This window comes from Canis lupus, chromosome 11 (assembly GCF_003254725.2).
Source record: "Canis lupus dingo isolate Sandy chromosome 11, ASM325472v2, whole genome shotgun sequence".
NCBI classification, from domain to species: domain Eukaryota; kingdom Metazoa; phylum Chordata; class Mammalia; order Carnivora; family Canidae; genus Canis; species Canis lupus.
This window is the reverse complement of record NC_064253.1, coordinates 21,849,154-21,868,621: the sequence shown is the minus strand read 5'-3', so window position 1 is coordinate 21,868,621 and position 19,468 is coordinate 21,849,154. Positions and strand designations below refer to the sequence as shown.

Below are 19,468 nucleotides of genomic sequence, written 5' to 3'. Positions count from 1 at the left end.
GATTAGGATAAAAATAGATTTTGAAGCAGTACAAACAGCATTTAATAAAATAAGAGGGGAGACTCTCGTATACCTACTGTATATTAAGAGTCAGTCATTGGAGTAAATGTCTCCAGAAGCTACACTTTGTCTCAGAGCTGAATATGAAAGCATCACATTTACTATGACCAAAAAAGTAACTGTAAGCATCTTTTTTTTTTTTTTTGGCCATTAATTCCAGTGAATGGACTCTCATTTGTATGAAAAGCTTTCTAAGACCATACAATTACTCCCAAATTTGCCAAGTAATAACTTTTAAAGGGAAACATCAACATTTAGTCTTCCAGTGTCAAACTTGGCTTAATAAATAGAAGCTGTAGACACTGCCATCCTGCAGTCTTCCAACAGAGAAGCTGTTAGCTTACTAAACTAGTAAGAACAGGACAAGAAACTATTGGGGTTACTCAAATAGCTGTTTTTAACTACTAGAAAGACTACACAGGTGGTTCAACAGAATTTACTTGTATATTTTCCATTTTCTGTACTATTTGAAGGCATAGGATAGCTTTGTATAAGCTTTCTACAATACTGTGTTTTAAATTTATCCAGTAAACTAAGATGCAGTACAACTTTTATACAACTTAGGAGATTAAAAAAAAAAAAAATCTCCACAAGAGAAAGCAACTCAGCAGGCCCTGATATTAAAACATTTTTCCAGAATAAACATATGCAATTGCATTAAAAGGCAGTTTTCAAATATTTTAAGTTACACCAAGAATCCTTCCAAGTATCTGCCTTACTAAACCAATGCAACCAATTCTTACTCAGTGTTAATAGTGGGGCGTGAATTTTAATAAATGTTTACTGTTTTACTTTCTTCATTATCAAAAATCTTTTAAAGTGCTATCAAGCAGCAAAGTAAGTTGCATTAGCTCTCTATTCCCGTAGAGGTGCCAATTCCTCATGGCAGAGGTACAAACTGTGAAATTGCAAAAGGTACAGTTTAACAGTAAGTAGTGCATGAAGAAACAGTAACAAGTGGCCTAAATACAGAGTTGGACAGAATCAAACCAGTTATGTCTATAATTGCTCAAGTGAAATGGATATAGTTTCATTCAAACATTCAAAATAAAGTTTGAAAATTATAATTGGTGGTTAGAATCAAATTTGAAGAATTTCTTGATAAAATATAAATCTGTTCTTTTGAAATTGGAAATGAAACTACTATCAATTGATGGAGAGCTAGAGACTTATTAACCCCTCCTAAACAGATAAGGAAATAAGTGACAAAGTCTCTTGCACTGAAGTTATGTATTTTAACAGCTTTACATGTAATATTCATATATAAAAAACTTTAAGTGCTTTTCTCCAATTTAAAAATCTAAAGAATTCAAAAATAAGGCATTCAATATTTGAAAAAAGTACAGATTTACAAAATGTGTATTATTCTGTCATGAAAACTCCACACCAACATTATACACTTGGAAAAAAATACAAACAGGATATATTACAAATTTATGTAAGCAATAACTTAGTTCACACCATGCAATAAAAAGTACATTAATCAAGATACACAAGCTTTTGTAGGTTCTAAACTGAAGGACTTTTTTTTTCTGCAGAATCCTTAAAACCTGTGGCACTTAAAATTTGTTAGCCTTTCTACTGAGAGGTAAATTATACACAACAATGATGAAAAAAATTAACAGACCAGTTGTCTATTATGAATCATTCCAGCTTTGTTCAACAATGGCCGAAACTCTTTTCTCATATTCTCGTTTGTTTTCCTGATAAAGCTGTGCTGCCTGGCTATTGGCTGGACTGTTTGGATTCGGTTCATCCAGCAGAGACTGAAAGGAAAGAGAAAAGGGAAAAAAGGATTAGTTGAATTGCTCTTTACATTAACATGGGTCAGATATGGAGCATAGAGGTTGTATAAAAGAACAAATTACTCAGGAAAGAAATGGCAGATATTAGTATATCTTCTGTATTTTTAGGTCTTAAATACTTTCAGAAATGGCTTGATCAATTTAATAATTTCCTGCTGCTAAAGAACTGACGCTTCCAAAACACAGTACTCAACTGCAGACCTCTAATTTCAAGGAAATTGGAAAAGAATATATATATATATTTAAGATTTATTTATTCATGAGAGACACAGAAAGAGAGAGAGAGAGAGAGAGAGAGGGAGAGAGAGAGGGGCAGAGGGAGAAGCAGGCTGCATGAAGAGAGCCCGACGTGCGACTCAATCCCGAGTATCCAGAATCACACCCTGGGCAGAAGGTGGTGCTAAACCGCTGAGCCACCCAGGATGCCCCAGAATATTCTTCTTTAACATACTTAAGCATTAGCCAGGAAATAAACAGCTTGATTTGGTTAATATACAATATTTGGAAATAGCACAGCAACTAACATTAGTTAGTTGTATAATATTAATTATTGTATAATAATATACAATACTTGGAAATAGCACAGCAACTAACATTTTCCAAAGTTAAACTTTATTTTTATGGTTTACTTTGCAAATGTCTGATAGTAAGCTGGGTAGGGAATCTTGTTTCCTTTAATATAGAAAATATATACACCTAGCATCAAGAGAATGAAATAGGGAAGTTCAAAATGTTTATACAATGACTTGAATTAAAGCAGAAATACAACAGAAAAAGTTTTAAAAATATCACAAACCAAAATTTGACTTCTGCTCCTTTTACACCCACATAAACTAAAACATCCCTCACTTTACTTCTAAAACTGTCATTCAGGGTCAACTCTGAAATAATCTGCCAGACTGGTTTGGCAAATGGTTACACTATCTGTTTTTAAAAAAGGATTTCTTGGATGGGGATAACATACTTAATGCTTCTCTGCACTTGGCAGTTTCCTGAGGTCACTATGGTTTTTCTAAGCAATCATCTTTATTTCCAAGAAGAGTTTTCCTTCTCCACATCCTCTAGCTATCCTTGATGGTCATAAATAATACTTGACCTGTGAGAACACTTGATTTACACAAGGACCAGGAAAATGACTGTAGGTTTGATCCAATGTGATCACTAAGAGAAAGGCAGGCCAGGGATGTCTGGGTGGCTCAGTGGTTGAGCAATCCACCTTTGGCTCGGGGCATGATCCTGGGGTTCCAGGATCGAGTCCCGCATCGGGCTCCCTGTATGGAGCCTGCTTCTCCCTCTGCCTCTCTCTATTTCTCATGAATAAATAAAATAAAAACCTAAAAAAAAAAAAAGAGAGAGAAAGAGAGACAGAAAAGCAGACCAGCTGTCTGAAAATCATGGGATTATCTAAACTGTGATATTGGTTACATGGGTGCTAGGAAGCAAAGTTTGCTCATGTGGTCTTTAGACTGCTCCTAAAGAAGCTGACTCCTAAAGAAGCTGACTATCCCACAGAATTTTGAAAATTCATGATGCAACCTAACATACACTTACCTGAATTGATGTTAAGATAGAAGATACATCATATGTTGGACTCCATCGATTCTGAAGGATATCTAAACATATGCTACCATCAGCATACACTGTAAAGACAATACTAAAATTGGTTACATATTGACTTTATCATATTTAACAGTTAAAGAGAAATCTTTGCCACAAACAGAATGCTTGGCCCAGTCAGAAGTTTTGAATCATTATTTACCAAACCCTCTTGTCTCACAGAAAAACCACTGTTATAACTAAGGTCTCTTATTTTGCATCTTTTTGTCAGGAGGCTTTGCTACAATTAAATTTTTTCAAATACCCATCTTCTATACAATCTTTTTAAATCCCCTATTTCTAAATTCCTTAAATAAAGCTCCGGAAAAAAAAATTATTTTTTAACATCATAATTACATTCCCAGAAATTACTTCTAAAACAAGTAAGTGTGAACATACGAAGTTTTATTTATAGGAAGTTCACTGTAATACTGTTTATAAGAGTATAAAATTAGAAACTACCTTGTGGTTCATAAAGAAGTGACTGGCTAAATAATAGTACATTCATATCACATAACCAACAGCAATGTAGCCAAGAGAAATGATACATATCTACCTTCTGTTAACTAATGCAGAAAGACCTCCACAATGCATTACACCTAAGATTCCATTTTTAGAGGATGTCCTTTTTTTACAAAATATTTAAATATTTTCATTTGAACCACGTAACTATTTTGACATTTTGTGTAGTCACAAAACATCTGTAAGACTAAATGCCAGAATATAAGTACTGGCTCTCTGTAAATAAAAGGATTCTTGTATTTCAGGATTTGTTTTTACGATATGCATTCCTTTCATACTCAAAAAATAAACTAAAAATCAAGTGATTAATAGATTTTAAGTCTTTAATATTTGGAAGGTTCTCCTCCCTCTGAAACTGAATAAATTTTTTTACCTGCTTGTGGGACTCTGTCTATATGACAAATTTCCATAACTGCTGTGTTGACAAAGAATAAATGCATTTAAATGTTATACTTTCAAACTTTGGAAAGTTTCACGGAGCAAGCCAGATCCTCTACCTAAAGACACAACTAAGTAAGGCTTTTGGGGGGAAGAGGAGGCAAATTATATCTAAATACTGTCATTTCTTTTTTTTTTTTTTTTTTAAAGATTTTATTTATTTATTCATGATAGTCACAGAGAGAGAGAGAGAGGCAGAGACACAGGCAGAGGGAGAAGCAGGCTCCATGCACCGGGAGCCCGACGTGGGATTCGATCCCGAGTCTCCAGGATCGCGCCCTGGGCCAAAGGCAGGCGCCAAACCGGTGCGCCACTCAGGGATCCCTAAATACTGTCATTTCTCAGGGCCCTCTCAATCCTCTTCCTTCTTGCCCTCCTGTATATATACTTTCTGGGCATAGTTATTCACTCTCATGGCCTCAATCACCATTCATGTGCTAGCTACTTCCACTTACTAGTTTTTTGTTTTGTTTTTTAAAGATTTTATTTATTCATGACAGACACACGGGGGAGGGGGGCAGAGACACAGGTAGAGGGAGAAGCAGGCTCCATGCAGGGAGCCCGACGCGGGACCCGATCCCAGGACCCTAGGACCACGCCCTGGGCTGAAGGCGGCGCTAAACCGCTGAGACACCCGGGGCTGCCCGACTTACTAGTTTTAGAGCAGATTTAAAGCTCCACTTTAAAGCAGCCCAGTCAACTGCCTAGTATTTATCCCGCATGAACATCAAACTTGGCAAGCCTAAAGAACAATGATCACCCCTGTAAAATCCATAAAAGTACAAAATGATTTTAAAATTCTGAACTAGTAACTACTTCTAAGAAGTAATCCAAAAGCAAACAAGAAATAAACATCAACTGACAAATGAGTAAACAAAGTATAGTATATACCCATAAAACGAAATTTCAGCAATAAAAGGAAATGGAATAAATATAGTTACAACATGGATGAATCCTGAAAAACTATCCCAGCTAAAAGTAGTAGTCACAAAAGACTATATTTATTATAAGATTTCATTTTAATGAAATGTCCATAACTGGCAATCTTTTTTTTTTCCTTTTTTTTTTTTTTTAAGATTTTATTTCAAATAGAGAGAGAGAACATGGGCAGGAGGAAGGGCAGAGGGAGAGGGAGAAGTAGGCTTGCCACTGAGTGTGGGAGGCCAATCCAGGCTCTATCCTAGGACACTGAGATCATGACCTGAGCGAGGGCAGATGCTTAACCAACTAAGCCACCCAAGCACCCCCCTAACAGGCAAATCTATAAAGAAACTACAACTGCCTAGGGCTAGGGTGCTGGGAGAAAAGGGAGTGAGTGCCAACTGTCATGGGATTTTTTTGGAGATGAAAATGTTCTAAAATTGATAGGGTGATGGTTGCACAACTCCGTGTACCAAAACTCCCTGAGTTGTAAAATTTAAATGAATGAACAGCATGATACGTGAATTATATTTCAAGTAAAGATGTTTAAAAGGTAGACCAGAAAGTTAATAAAACTACTGATAAAAGACAAAGAGAAACCATTGTTATAATACATTGTTAAATTGTATATAATACAATGTATATATAATACATTGTTATAAACCATTGTTAATACAAAAGGATGAAAATACTACACCTATACACAGATCCCCTCTGCACATTCTACAGTCTTTCCCACCTTGATTTACAAAACCTTACTATATTGTGGGTCAATTCAATAACAAGTCTAAGTCAGACAAAACTAAAGTGGAATAAATGTAAACTGACTCCTTCTAAAACTAAGTTAACTGATGGAGAAGTCCATATTTAAATGAGCAAAGGCTACGAAATGGAAAGCTTAAATATTTTGGAAAATAACTTTTCTAATTTGTAATCCAGAAATATACATGCATTAGAAGTGAACAAGAAGTTACGGAAGAGCATATCAATTACACAGAGTCACTCAGCATTTATGGTAAATAGGAATAAAAAAAATTTCTCCAAATGAAAATAGAAATGAGAAAAAAAAATGGAAAACTATATTTTAAAAAGCCTTAAAAACATATGAACTTAAAAAAAAAAAAGATTTTATTTATTTATTCATGAAAGACAGAGAGAGAGACAGGAAGAGACACAGGCAGAGGGAGAAACAGGTTCTCTGCAAGAGCCCGATTTGGGACTCAATCCTGGGACTCCAGGATCACACCCTGAGCCAAAGGCAGATGCTCAACCGCTGAACCACCCAGGCGTCTCAATGTATGAATTTTTTTACCCAATAATACCACTTCTAAAAATTTATTCTGTAATACTCTCACAGGTATTTGGGAAAATTTTTCAAGAATGTTCAAAGTGCTGTTTAAAATTACAAACAGGGGCATCTGGGGGATTCAGTGGTTGAGCCTTTGGCTCAGGTCGTGATCCCAGGGTCCTGGGATCGAGTCCCTTATCAGGCTCCCTACAGGGAGCCTGCTCTTCCTTCTGCCTATGTCTCTGCCCCTCTCTCTCTCTCTGTGTCTCTCATAAATGAATAAATAAAATCTTTAAATAAAATTACAAAAAACTTGGGGTACCTGGGTGGCTCAGTTGGTTAAGCAACTGACTCTTGATTTTGGTTCAGGTCTTGATCTCCGGGTCATGAGACAGAGCCCCAAGGCAGGCTCTGCTGAGTGTGGAGCCTACTTAAGATTCTTTCTCCCTCTCCCAACTCACGCTCGCAGTCTCTCAAAATAAAATTTAAAAGTCTTACAAAAAAAAAAAAAACCTGAAAATCACCAACTGGACATACATTAATTATGATAATCGCAGAGAACATTTTGCAGCCATTAAGAATGATGCAAAAGAAAAAAATGATGCAAAGGATATTTAACAAGGAAAGATGTTCAATATATTAAAATAAGTCATTTTATATACATGACCTCAATTTTGTATAAGCATTAATTTGTGTTTTTTAAAAAATATTTATCTGAGAGAGAGAGACAGAAATAGTGAAAGAGCACAAGTTGGGAGGAGAGGAGGGAGAAGCTGACTCTCCGCTGAGCAGGGAGCCTGATGTGGAGCTCAATCCCAGCACCCTGGGATCATGACCCAAGCTGAAAGCAGATGCTTAACTGACTGAGCCACCCAGGCACCCTTTTTTGTGTTTTTTAAAAGCTAAATTTTAAGTGACAAGTTCTTTTTGGTATCCTTCACATTTCTACACATGGATAGTATTTTAAAATCAAAAGTATAGGAGCATCTGAGCTCAGGTCATGATCCCAGGGTCTTGGGATTGAGTCTTGCTTCCGGCTTCCTACAAGGGAGCCTGCTTCTCCCTCTGCCTATGTTGTCTCTGCTCCTCTCTGTGGGTCTCTCGTAAATAAATATATAAAATCTTAAAATAAAAAGTATTAAAACCTTACCTGAAATTTGGAACCTTCTAAAGATTCTAGGGTACAAAAATGTAGCTAATACTGACATGGAAGCAGTATCTAGAAGTGGCCCCTAGCAGTGAGAAGTATGGGTCAACTCTTAAAAGGAAGGAAAAAACTATCCCCACCCCCCATCATTTGTGAAGTTTAATAAAATGTTACTTACCATTTGGATGAAACATTTTGGATAAAAACCTAACAGTTGGTGGTTTATTTGGATACTCTTCAGAAAATTCTATTACTAGTTTAAAAGTACCTAGATAGAAAACAAACCAAAATAATTATGGTAAAGACAAGCATTAATTTTTAATCTCTTCATCAATGAATTCCCAACCCATACTAATTTTTGCACAACCATACAAAAATTAATGTCACTTCTGCCTTAGCACATAAAACATACTAAATATACTTTGATTTACGTTAGACTGGTAACATGCAGCATTGGCAAGCACTTGGGAACACACTTTGATGTGCTATTGGTGGGAATGTGAAACTGCCATACTTTTGGAAAGCAATTTGGCCCTAGCTACTGAAATTTAAAATGCACATTTGGGGAACTACAGCTAGTTTATTATAGCTTAGAAGAGGGTATGTAAAAGATTTCAAGAGGGGTTAACGACCACATGACAAAGGACTTAGATTGGAGGCATGGACATTAATCGAAAAGGTCTCTTCTGTCCACACATGAATCCTTGCACTTAAATATGCCAAAAACCAGTAAGTATTAGTGTAACTGCCTATAGACCAATGTGGTACATTCTGCAAAGCAGTATTTTATGGTCAGTACAGACACAGGCTTTTAAAAAAATTACACATTTCTAACAAAGTCAATCTGTTCACAAGGTACAAAGTAGAACTCTCTCAACTCCCAATTCCAAATCTGTTTTGCAGAAATGACCATTATTACTGGTTTGGTAGGTCTTTTAGACTTCTATTTATTCATTATCCAGAGTTCTTTTATTTTGAAGAAATCCACCTGAAGGTTGGAGAGGTATTTTAACTACAGCCCCTTAAACATACTTGGTAAATTGAGACTTTTTCCTAATGAACTCAATAAAAGACATTCCAGATGTCCCTACAAGGTTCTTCCCTTATTTCATCAATGTAGTTTTAGAAAAACTAAACAATCTTCTCTATTTTATCTGATATTTTATCTTTGCATATTTGGTATACAACCGCTACCTTTTAAATCTTTTAAAATTATTATTACTGTTATTTTTAAAGATTTTTATTTACTTATTCATGAAAGACACAGAGCGAGAGGCAGAGACACAGTGAGAGGGAGAAGCAGGCTTCCATGCAGGAAGCCCGATTTGGGACCTGATCCTGGGACCGCAGGATCATGCCCTGAACCAAAGGCAGATGCTCAACTGCTGAGCCACCCAGGTGTCCCAACCTCTACCTTTTTACATTTTTTTTGCCCTTTGGAAATTTGGGATGAGGGAAGCTAAAGATACAAGCAAAATCTGTTGTCTATTTTATATTCCAACTATATCAGACTATTATGAAACATACAGTTAAATAGTGAAGACAGCCTTGTATCTAACTTGAATTTTGAAGGTTTGAATTTTAATTAATTAAAAAAATGTAATTTTAAGAATTTCAGCCTACAAAATATGGAACAGCCATTTTCAAGTTTTTTTCCTTCCACTTTATGGAGTCTCAGGACCCCCTTATACTCCTATTCCCAACCAACACCAAGCTTCCAATGGGAAGTCAACTGAATGTGAAGCTGGAAAGAGATACATGGGACAGCATACCATTTTATGTATTTCCACCAAAGATGAAAAATCATTTCACTTTTAAATATTGGCTCTTTAATAAATAGCCTGCAGAAATTCCCCCAATTTTTAACAATCTGTTCTCATGAACTCGTACAAACTGCCTCCAGTGCTATTGGATGTTAACTATTAGTATTTCCTGTATTAGACAGTATTTAACTTATGAATTTCCTTAAAAAGTAATTTCTATTTTCAATGTGAGGCTGTAACTCATGACCCCGAGATCAAGAATCACATGCTCTACCAACTGATCCAATCACGCACCCCTAACTCAGAAAATTTTTAAAAATTCACTAATTACTGTAAACTCACTACAAAATAACCTGAGTAACATTTAATGATAAGTAATATATTTCCCCACAAAGTTAGTAAAAAGCTTAGCACTGTTTTACATTTTTTGCAAATCTTAAATGATTGACTTAATACAAGACAGCTGGATTCTCTCAGCTGCCTCTGCATTCGATTTGTTGCAATATGTTGTTTTGGGATGAGATATAGAAGAAAATAAGGCCTCACAAAAATACACAAATGAAAAAATATTTTCATAGTTTTCTCAGATAACTGTAGATACTTTTTTTTGGTTACTATACTAAGGAAGTGGTAAGCTTTTAAAGGTTAGCTGCAATGTAGACTGAAATAATATAAACTTTTTGCATCAGTTAAACTAAAATCTGTTACTCATTGCATAAATGTTTTATCCATCCATAATCTTCTAACATGATACATTGGTCATTCAGAAAATATTGGTTCAATGAATTATACAAATCTTGTAAATGTTGCCACATTTCATTTCACACTATCCATAAACATATAACAACTAGGTAATACTGCCTACTGATGTTTATCAGAGAAGTCTTGAAGTACTGGGAAACCATTATTTTATCAGCAGCAACAATACTGTCAGTTACTTTCCTTGATCTAACAGCTCATTTCAGTCACTTATGAGTCTAAACAGTTGAGTCTAAATTATCAATTTGTCTCTCATTCAAGTAAAAATGTTCCATGAAAAAAAGTGTAAGTTGCAACTCAAAACAATTGCAAAAGTGCTTTGCCTCCAGAAAATCATAAGAGAAGTGTTTTATGTGTATTTCCCACTTAATCACACAGAATATTTTAAAAATGCATACTCAAAAGTCAATAATTAATAATATCTACTTTTTTCATCAAGACGAATTTCCTTTGCTATCAAGACATTTTTAAGCGAAAATGACAGTTTTTTAAAAATGCAAAGAATATGGGGCACTAGGCTGGCTCAGTCAGGCTCTTGATCTAGGGGTGTGGGTTCAAGCCCCACATGTTGGGTGTAGAGATGACTTAAAAACAAAACAAAACAAAACCAGGGACGCCTGGGTGGCTCAGCGGTTGAGCATCTGCCTTTGGCTCAGGGTGTGATCCTGGATTCCTGGGATGGAGTCCCACATCAGGCTCCTTGCATGGAGCTTGTTTCTTCTCCCTCTGCCTGTGTCTCTGCCTCTCTTTCGGTGTCTCTCATGAATAAATAAAATCTTAAAAAACCAAAACTAAAACCAACAAATAAAATGCAAAGAATAGGGGTGCCTAGGTGGCTCAGGTCATGATCTCAGGGTCCTGGGATTGAGCCCAATGGGCTCCCTGCTCAGTGGGAAGCCTGCTTCTCCCTCTACCTCTGCTCCTCCCACTATTTATGCCCTTTCTCTAATACATAAAATCTTTAAAAAAAAAAAAAAAAAAAAAAAAAGCAAAGAATACAATGACTATTAGTACAGTTTAGAGACAGTCTTAATTTGTACCAAGATGCTAAACTGCATAGGTCCAAGTTTAGCCACTAATGTTTTTGTACCATCACTGCAAACGCTGATAGAGCAAAAAAAGACAAATGTCTTAAATTATAAAGACAGTTTTAATTATAAGGAACCCAAGAAAGTCTCAGGGACTTGAAGGGGGTTTATGGACCACCTGAGAACCCCTGGTACAGTGCAAAAAGCTGAAGTCCTTAGAGCTACTTCTCTTCAATTCCTTATCCCCACTTAGAAGAAACCACTGATAATGGTGTGGTTTATAACCCTTTAATACCCACACACTTGGATATATGTGTTTAGTAAAAATATACGTTTTTCTAAAACTTTGTCTCGAGACATATGTCCAGATTTGCCTTATTATTCTTCAACAAGTACATAATATTCCATAATATAGATACCTCATAATTTGCTTAACCATTTTCCCCTATTAAGCATTCAGGTTATCTCCTTAAAAAATAGTATCTTTGTTCAAATATTTTCAATGGGTTAATTCTGGAGACATTTTGATAATTAAAACAAATCTGTTCAATAATTTTTAAAAATCTATGCTGTAATTAGAGAAAATCTAAGAACCCGATTACAATCAATTTGAAAAGTGCAATTATAAATACGTATCAGGACCAGTTTCCCATTTTCCTGGCTTTTGGTGGAAATACTAAATTTAAGAAGTAAAAAGATTATACACAGAATGCTACTTATGGGTGTCAAAAGCCAACTGTATGTGAAGCTACTGGCAGGTCTTTCTTACTTTCTTTTAAGATTTCAGTTATTTTATTTTTAAGTAATCTCTGCACCAAATGTGAGGCTCGACCTTACAACCCTGAGACAGAGTCACGTGCTCTACTGAATGAGCCAGCCAGATGCCTCAGCTATGAAAGTTTAAGAACAATTTCAGCTTGACACTTTATCAACATAGATAACAATGTTAAAAAAGCACCATTATCCACCATTAACCTACTATCTAGGCCTACAGTTCTACAGCCAAATACCAAAGTAACACAAAGAACTGGCAATGGAGGTGGTCAAGCTGATACAGAAAATAGTTTTAAGTATGTTGGTGTTAACAATTATTTACTTAAACGCAGCGTCCTAGTATTACAGAAAACATAATTGAGAATGACTTACCATCTTCAAAGGGTGTCCCTTCTGGTCTGAAAACAAGAAGATTTCTGATTAAAAGATGTTTCATTCTGCCTTTTCCTAATTTTTTTTTTTTTTTTTTTTTAAGTAGGGTCCAGGCCCAATGCAGAACCCAACACAGTGCCTAACTCCAGAGATCTAAAACCTGAGGTGAGGGATCCCTGGGTGGCGCAGCTGTTTAGCGTCTGCCCTTGGCCCAGGGCGCGATCCTGGAGACCCGGGATTGAATCCCACGTCGGGCTCCCGGTGCATGGAGCCTGCTTCTCCCTCTGCCTATGTCTCTGCCCGCCCCCCCCCCCCCCCGCACCGTGTGTGTGTGTGTGTGTGTGTGTGTGTGTGTGTGTGACTATCATAAATAAATAAAAATTAAAAAAAAAACCTTTTAAAACCTGAGGTGAGATGATGAATCAGTTGCCCATACAAGCCACCCAGGCACCCCTCTTTTTCTTGATTTTTAAGAGTCAAAAGGATAAACACACAGAGAAAGAGGGGGCTTATTCTAATGATTTGTGGAGTTTTAAAGATACTGATAGTTTAGTACCATCTTAGCTCTAGATTTTTATAGAGATAGGCATAAAGGATAGCTATTCTAGGTTTTCATTTTAGGGGGGATTTACAAAGACAAGCCTCATAGTTTTAGCACCAATTCAGTTCATAAATACCAACCAGTCACTTTGTAAATGTATATTCTTAAGAGAAAAAATCATATTTTCAATTCACATCAATAAGATGGAAATGCCCCTGCAAGATAATTATATAACACCAAACCAAGCATCCTGCTTCCCAACAAAGCAACACCTCTTGTTCAAAACAGCTAGAGAACTGATGTAACCAAGAAAGCCACTTTCTTTTGCTCAAACCTTTTCCCTGCCTCCATACCCCAATTTCATCTTTCCTAAGCAGCACCATCAAGCGTTATTTCTTCTTGCAAGGCACATTCAGGACCTCAAAGCATGTTAGCCTGAATTTAATGTAATCTATTTTTAAAAAGATTTTATTATTCATTCCCGAGAGAGAGAGAGAGAGAGAGAGAGAGAGAGAGGCAGAGACATAGGCAGAGGGGAGAAGCAGGCTCCATTGGCAGGGGTGGGGTGGTGGTGGTGGTGGTGGTGGTGGTGGTGGTTCCTGCTTGATGCAGGACCCCATTCTAGGACTCTAAGACCTGAGCCAAAGGCAGATGCTCAACCGCTGAGCCACCCAGGTACCCCAAATATAATCTCTTTAGAAGAATAAACTACACTCATTTTTCCACTAGTATTTAATATAGTTTCATAACTAATTCAATGGCTACTCAGAATTGTTTATGAAGGTGTACCTTTAAGGTTTTAGTACAAACCCCTGGTTTTAAAAAGTGTGAAAGAAAAAGAGATCAAGTCCAGAAAAATAAAAGACATAAGGAAATTTTAAATTAAGAGGCATATATATACAGGGCACCCATATAGCTCAGTGGTTGATTTGGGCTCAGGTCATGATCTCAGGGTTGTGACATGGAGCCCTGCGTTGGGCTTGGCACGTGGTGTGGAGTCTGCTTGAGATTTTCTCTCTCTCCCCCCTCTACTCCTGCCTCTATTAAAAAAAAAAAAAAAAGTGTTATATATATAACATGTGATACATTTCTCATGAATTCTTGCCACACTGGAAGCTCTGGGTATTTTTTAGTTCTTAGTCTTTTTACAGTTCCAAAAGAATGCAAGCATAAACATTTGCTTGGTACAATTTATTCTGTACAATAATTTACCTTTTCTTGTTTAATTTTTATCAGATAAAACCCAAAGTGATTGTAAAATCATAAATAATACAACACAAATTTTAGTTAACTGCAGAAATACTTAACAGAATTTCTTTTCTAATTTACTTTGCAGTTTCTGTAAGAGCCCTCAATTCCACCTCAGCCTCTTTGCCTACTTGCTACATTCACTTTTCTTAAAAGAATTACTATACCTATCATTTTTTATATCTTTCCACTCACCCAAATATAACTGCATTCCACTGCATAATGTTGTTTTCAGATGGTGCGCCACTGACACCCACAGGTGGGTCCTCTTGCAATCTAGAAATCCAGAGTAGTAATTTTCAAAGTTGAACATTAAGGTCGCTATGAAGGCCAAAGAGAACCCTTATGGACTATTCTACCTACTTTAACACCATTTCCTTGTTCTTGTGCTTAGGGGGAAAATAATATGACTTTAAAAAAAAGAAATCAACCACATATATACTTCTTAAACACCTCTCCAAATTGACTAAAATTCCAAAGGCCTTTGGACTCATCCTTTTTTGAATATCAAGCTTAAGATGTACCTTTGAGAAGTGATACACACAGAATGCCATCAACAAAAATTAAAGGCCCCGAGTCCGATTTTCACAGACCACCTTTTTTGGTGCTCTAAAGATGCAAAGACGGTCTGATTCCAAACCACAGCTACCTGTGCAACATGACCACCCCCGCCCCCCACCAAAACCAAAAAAAGGATCCTCAAGGCAAACACTAAATGACTGAAAACACTTATATTCAATTTAATTAGGAAACTAGTTTTAGGAGAGTAGCCTTCTCCTATTTGCTTCAATTAGCAGTAGCTTTTAAAGTAATCAAGCTTCAGTTAGGTTTTTTCATCAGTCGCTATTTTAAAGATCTGCGCTACAGCTAAATCTACCTCTTTTATCAAGAGACTCGATACAAAGCTACCTTCCAACACTTGTCATAATCAAATTTTTGTAACCTGAAGCCCCTTGGAAAACTACCAAAGGTGCCATGTGTTCAATTCAGAATTAACAGAGAAAGGCAGTAATAAACCAGAGTAACAATGGACACGAACTGCAAGTTTTATTATTTGGATTTCACTCTTCGGAGCTAACGTGAAATTTGATTTTAAGCTTCAGAAGACAAACTTTTAAAACAAATATAGCATTTTATATACATATATCAATATGTAGTGATTGTCACATAGATACTTTGAAATTAGTCTACATAAAAATAGTTCTCTCCAGTCAACCTCAAACACATCAAGCCTCGATAACCAGAAGCCTTAATGGATTTATGCTGCTTCTAGCCCACTGAAAGTACATTAGGAATATATTCAATGATAAACTGCCCAAAGCCTAAAACAATGGCTTCCAAATGCCTCACCTATGGCTTTATAATGGCGAAGTTAAAAGGTTGCTTCCTGGACAGCTAACCCAAGTTTCTATGAGCAGGTCTCCCCAAGAAAACAACAAAACCCCCACAAAACGTGCAGTGGATCGTAATGGTAAGTTTTCTTATTTTTATCGGCCTCCGTACTTCCAAGTATCCAAAGGTAAACTGAAAAAAAGGTCACTTCCTCCTTACTAACCCCAACACCTCCTAACAAAACCCTATTTTACAAAAGGAGGCCGAGCGAGTATCAGGTTAGCGCCAGTCTCAAGGAAGGCATTTTTCCAGACTTTGGAGGCTATAGATAGGGCTTTAGACACCAGGCCACAGAGCTGAGTTCCAGAAGGCCCTGGCAGCCCAGCCCGGGCTCCCAGCCCGAGTCCCAGCTCTCTAAGCCAGTTCTCAAGGTCCTTTCGGGCGGCGAGGGAGAGTCGGGTTTCCGAGGATGGGTTAATAACCCCCGGACCTCGCGCTGCAGACCCCACCCTCGCTGCAGAGAGAATGAGAAGGGGGGGGGGGCGCTTTTCATCCCAACCCTGCCCCTCAGCTAAGACCGCAGGGCCATCCAGCAAAACTGGTGCAGCAAGCAGGGAATATGATTCTCCAAGGGTCTGCTTTGGGGGGACAGAGGAAGGGGAAATGAAGCTTGAGCTCTAGGACTAGACGTCGGGGGGCTGACCCAAGTGGGCAGCGGGGAACCCTAGGACAAACCATAGCCATCTTTTTACTTTTGGGGGAGGGGTACCGAAATTTCTTACGTCGGCAGAGTGAGCAAGGATGAAGGAGTGCGAACCGGGACTGGGGCTGGGCTTCCTTCGGGACCCCTGGGCCCAGAGGAGGCCCTCTTAGGGTTAGGAGAGGAAGGTGTCCCGGATCCCCGCCCTGCAGCCCCATAGCTGTGGGGAGGAGCCGTCATCCAGGCGGAGGTGAGCGCCCTTACCGCTTGAAATCCCGCATGAGCCTCCTCCGGGCCGGAGTCGACATGCTCCCCAGCTGCCCCGCGGTCAGTCTGAAAGAAAAGAGTCCCGCGCAGCCCCCCCACCCCCCGGCGCGGCGGCCGAATCACTGTGGGTCACCGCCGCCGCCGAGGCTGCACAAACAACCCTGCAATGACGTCTCCCTCCGCCGCCTCCAGATCCCTCCGCCCTCCGCCAGTACCACGGGGTGAGGGGGTTGGGGGAGAAGGGCACGGGGCGTCTAGACCCGTTTTGGGAGCTCTGCGGCAGGGCTCTACCAATTTTGGCTTCCTAATATAATAGATAAATTAGTCCTCTCTGTTCTCTGATTGGAGGTTGTGGATTAAGAGACCCCGAAACCGAAACACCATCCTATGCCTCCCCCTTTTAGTAGTTTAAGCTCGACCGGGTGGGGACAGAGAGCCGCATCCGGGGCCAGAGATTTCAGGGAAAGGAGGTGGGATGACGTAAGGTCACGTGACCGCCGGCGGCGTTGTCAACAATCCACCCCTGAGGGGGAGGGGACGAAGTATCTAGAACCACGTGTCCCTATGACGAGGTTGGAACGGATCACGTGAAAGTGTCGTCTGAATCTGAGTCTCAGGTCTATGGAGCGGGTAGTTAAGTTTATGGGGTTGAGGGCGGGTATGGGTCTTTAGTAAGTTTTCCCTCCAGTTTCATGAAAAGGGTCTGCGGTCGTTGCGGAAGCAAAAGCTTGTTTTGCTTAAGTTTTAAAAACAGCTACAAGTAATACGGACTTAAAATCTTTTCTGGTTGATTCAGTGGCTTATCAAATCTGGTACCTGGGGCAGAGTGAGGGAACCTCTGTTTTTCATAATTAGCCCAGCATTGAAATGTTGAGGCCCACACCAACTAAAATTCCCCGAAATGCTTCCATGAGGCCACCAAAGAGCCTGTATGTGCATCACAATGGGGTTTGCAGGGTTGGAAATTCCGAAGACAAAAAAAAAAATGGTATAGAGATTGTCTTAAGGTTTGTTGACTATCTCTATGGAATTACAGAATTTTATTTTAACATAAGCCTCCTCTCATTTGAGGATTGGTGTCAAAATGTGTCAAAGTCCATGACTGGCTAAGATAGGGTACATGGAGATGAGATCGCAAAGCATTTAGAAGGGTGGCTGGTTGTCAAGAAAGCCTAAAAACTTGGATGTGGGGAAGAGATTTTGCAGACGTGGGTGGGAGTTATATAGCTAACCTGGATAACTCATTTCAGGTTTCCTACACCAGCAAGTAAGGTGCAGATGGGTCTGAGATGTCCACCAGGTTGCTCAGAGGTGTTGAGTTCCCTCCTTCCATTGCCTTTGATTCCTGGCCTCAGGGCTTTGCTGGTCTGGAGGACTCTGAACACCTTATATCCTTCTGGGTAATTCTTCAGCCCAAGGCATAGTGGGAGCGTTGCACCAAGTTGCCCATAGTTTCCTGGAAACTGAAAGCGTTAATTTCCCTCACTTTCTTGCTGTCTCCTTTTCTCAAAACCCTGAATTCTATCTTTTGCTTTTATAACTTCATTGGTGATCAAGTAAGCCAAACCTAACTCTTGATAGGTTCTGCGATGCATCCACAAATGAAATTCTGAAAGTTAAAAGCTGAATATTCTCATCTTTTGCCTCCCACAGTAGCGATCCTAATTCTCACCATAGCTAAGGATGAAGACATACGGGTCAGTATGTATGCAGTAAAATGCCAAAGAAAATCTTCAAAAAATATCCCTATTGGATCATTAGGTAGCAATGTGTAATTGTTCTGGAATCTCACAGTGTATGGAGGCTGTCAGGCCAGCAGAACCCCATGTCTAGTTTTTAAGCAATTAGATAATGTTTATCCCCCTTTTGCTGTGTCCTTTTATGTCGATTTGTTTTCTCAAGGAGGGCGTTTCTAAAAAGGAGTACTACGAGTTCGAAAAATTTCTAAGCATATAGCAAGTGTTCAAGAAACATTAAGAACCGTCTTAACCCCGTCTTAAGGATGAATGCCGACCCCTGTGGTCGAACTCAGGTCTATGGAATATTAATATAAATAGGTAACTTAGACGACCGTAATTACACAAGACTTCCTTGGAAGACTTGTTTTACAATGTGTCTCTATTTCACGACTCAAGCCATCCTTTTAGGACCCAGCACCTGCGGCATGTTGTTCTTTGGCCTGGGAGCAAGCCTCCACCCTTCTCTAGGAGACAGACTCTCGGGGCAGTAAAATGTGGATCCTCCCCTCACCTCTGCTCAAAACTCAAAACCAACCTTGTGAGTTGGTCTCAACCCATATAATCCCCACCCCGACCCCCAGAAAGCTTTCCCTGAGCCTAAGCCCACCGGCAACTCATTTTCAACCCTTTATGATTTTCTCTTCCGGGTCGGGCCGGGCCGGGCCGGGCGGATGTTCCTGTCTTGCGCAGTAGGTCCCGAGCGCGGGGGTCTGCGGCGCCGTTGCCATGGTAGCGGGCTGCCGGAAGCTAGCCGCGCTCGCCAGCTCGGAAGCCTCGGTGTCGGGTTGTTCCGCCGGGTCTGCGCGGAGCCAGGCCGGCGGGGCTACAGAATGGGCTGAGAAGTCGGCGGCTTGACCGGACGAGGTCGACTGCGGGGGAAGGGGCGCAGCGCAACACTGGTCCGGGACCATAAGACGTCGGGTTTGAGGAGCCGGTGGGGCTGAGGTTTTCTTGGGTCCGGGGGCCAGAGCTGTAGGTGACTTCCGCCTTTCGGAAACCGCGCTTTTGACTGGGGTATGGCAGGAGGTGTGCGGACCACGCTCCTGATGGACAGGTGGCACGTAGTGAGGGGCTCTGAAGCCTTCGTGTGGACGGGGATGCCTGAGGCAACAGGAAGCCCCCTCGTGGCTGTGAGGTGTGCAGCCCCACACAGACACCCTCCTGCCTC

General features: G+C 39.4%; 2 protein-coding genes across 28 annotated transcripts in view; one reads left to right on the top strand and one right to left on the bottom strand.

The window, feature by feature from the left end:
- Positions 1 to 485: 485 nt before the first annotated feature.
- UBE2B (ubiquitin conjugating enzyme E2 B) lies at positions 486 to 18,023 on the bottom strand. Of its 2 annotated transcripts, XM_025433233.3 has the most exons (7): positions 17,794 to 18,023; positions 16,559 to 16,627; positions 14,458 to 14,538; positions 12,474 to 12,499; positions 7,956 to 8,045; positions 3,417 to 3,505; positions 486 to 1,826 (listed from the first exon to the last, which is right to left on the bottom strand). In XM_025433233.3, exons 2-7 carry the CDS (start codon positions 16,600 to 16,602, stop codon positions 1,698 to 1,700), a joined length of 459 nt encoding a protein of 152 aa, XP_025289018.1. In that variant the 5' UTR covers positions 16,603 to 16,627; positions 17,794 to 18,023; the 3' UTR covers positions 486 to 1,697. The 2 variants fall into 2 exon arrangements, with proteins under 2 accessions (XP_025289018.1, XP_025289017.1); XM_025433232.3 differs by lacking the exon at positions 17,794 to 18,023 and having other exon boundaries at positions 16,559 to 16,740.
- Positions 17,044 to 19,468, top strand: part of CDKL3 (cyclin dependent kinase like 3) — a 108,885-nt gene continuing 106,460 nt past the window's right edge. For 12 of the 26 annotated variants that reach the window (XR_003130236.3, XR_004803945.2, XM_025433221.3 and 9 more), the window contains exon 1: positions 19,011 to 19,199. The gene's annotated coding sequence lies outside the window, so the exon portion shown is untranslated. Of the gene's footprint in view, positions 17,179 to 19,008; positions 19,436 to 19,468 lie in introns of those variants that run through there. The other 14 variants (XR_003130237.3, XM_025433223.3, XM_025433225.3 and 11 more) reach the window with 9 other exon arrangements.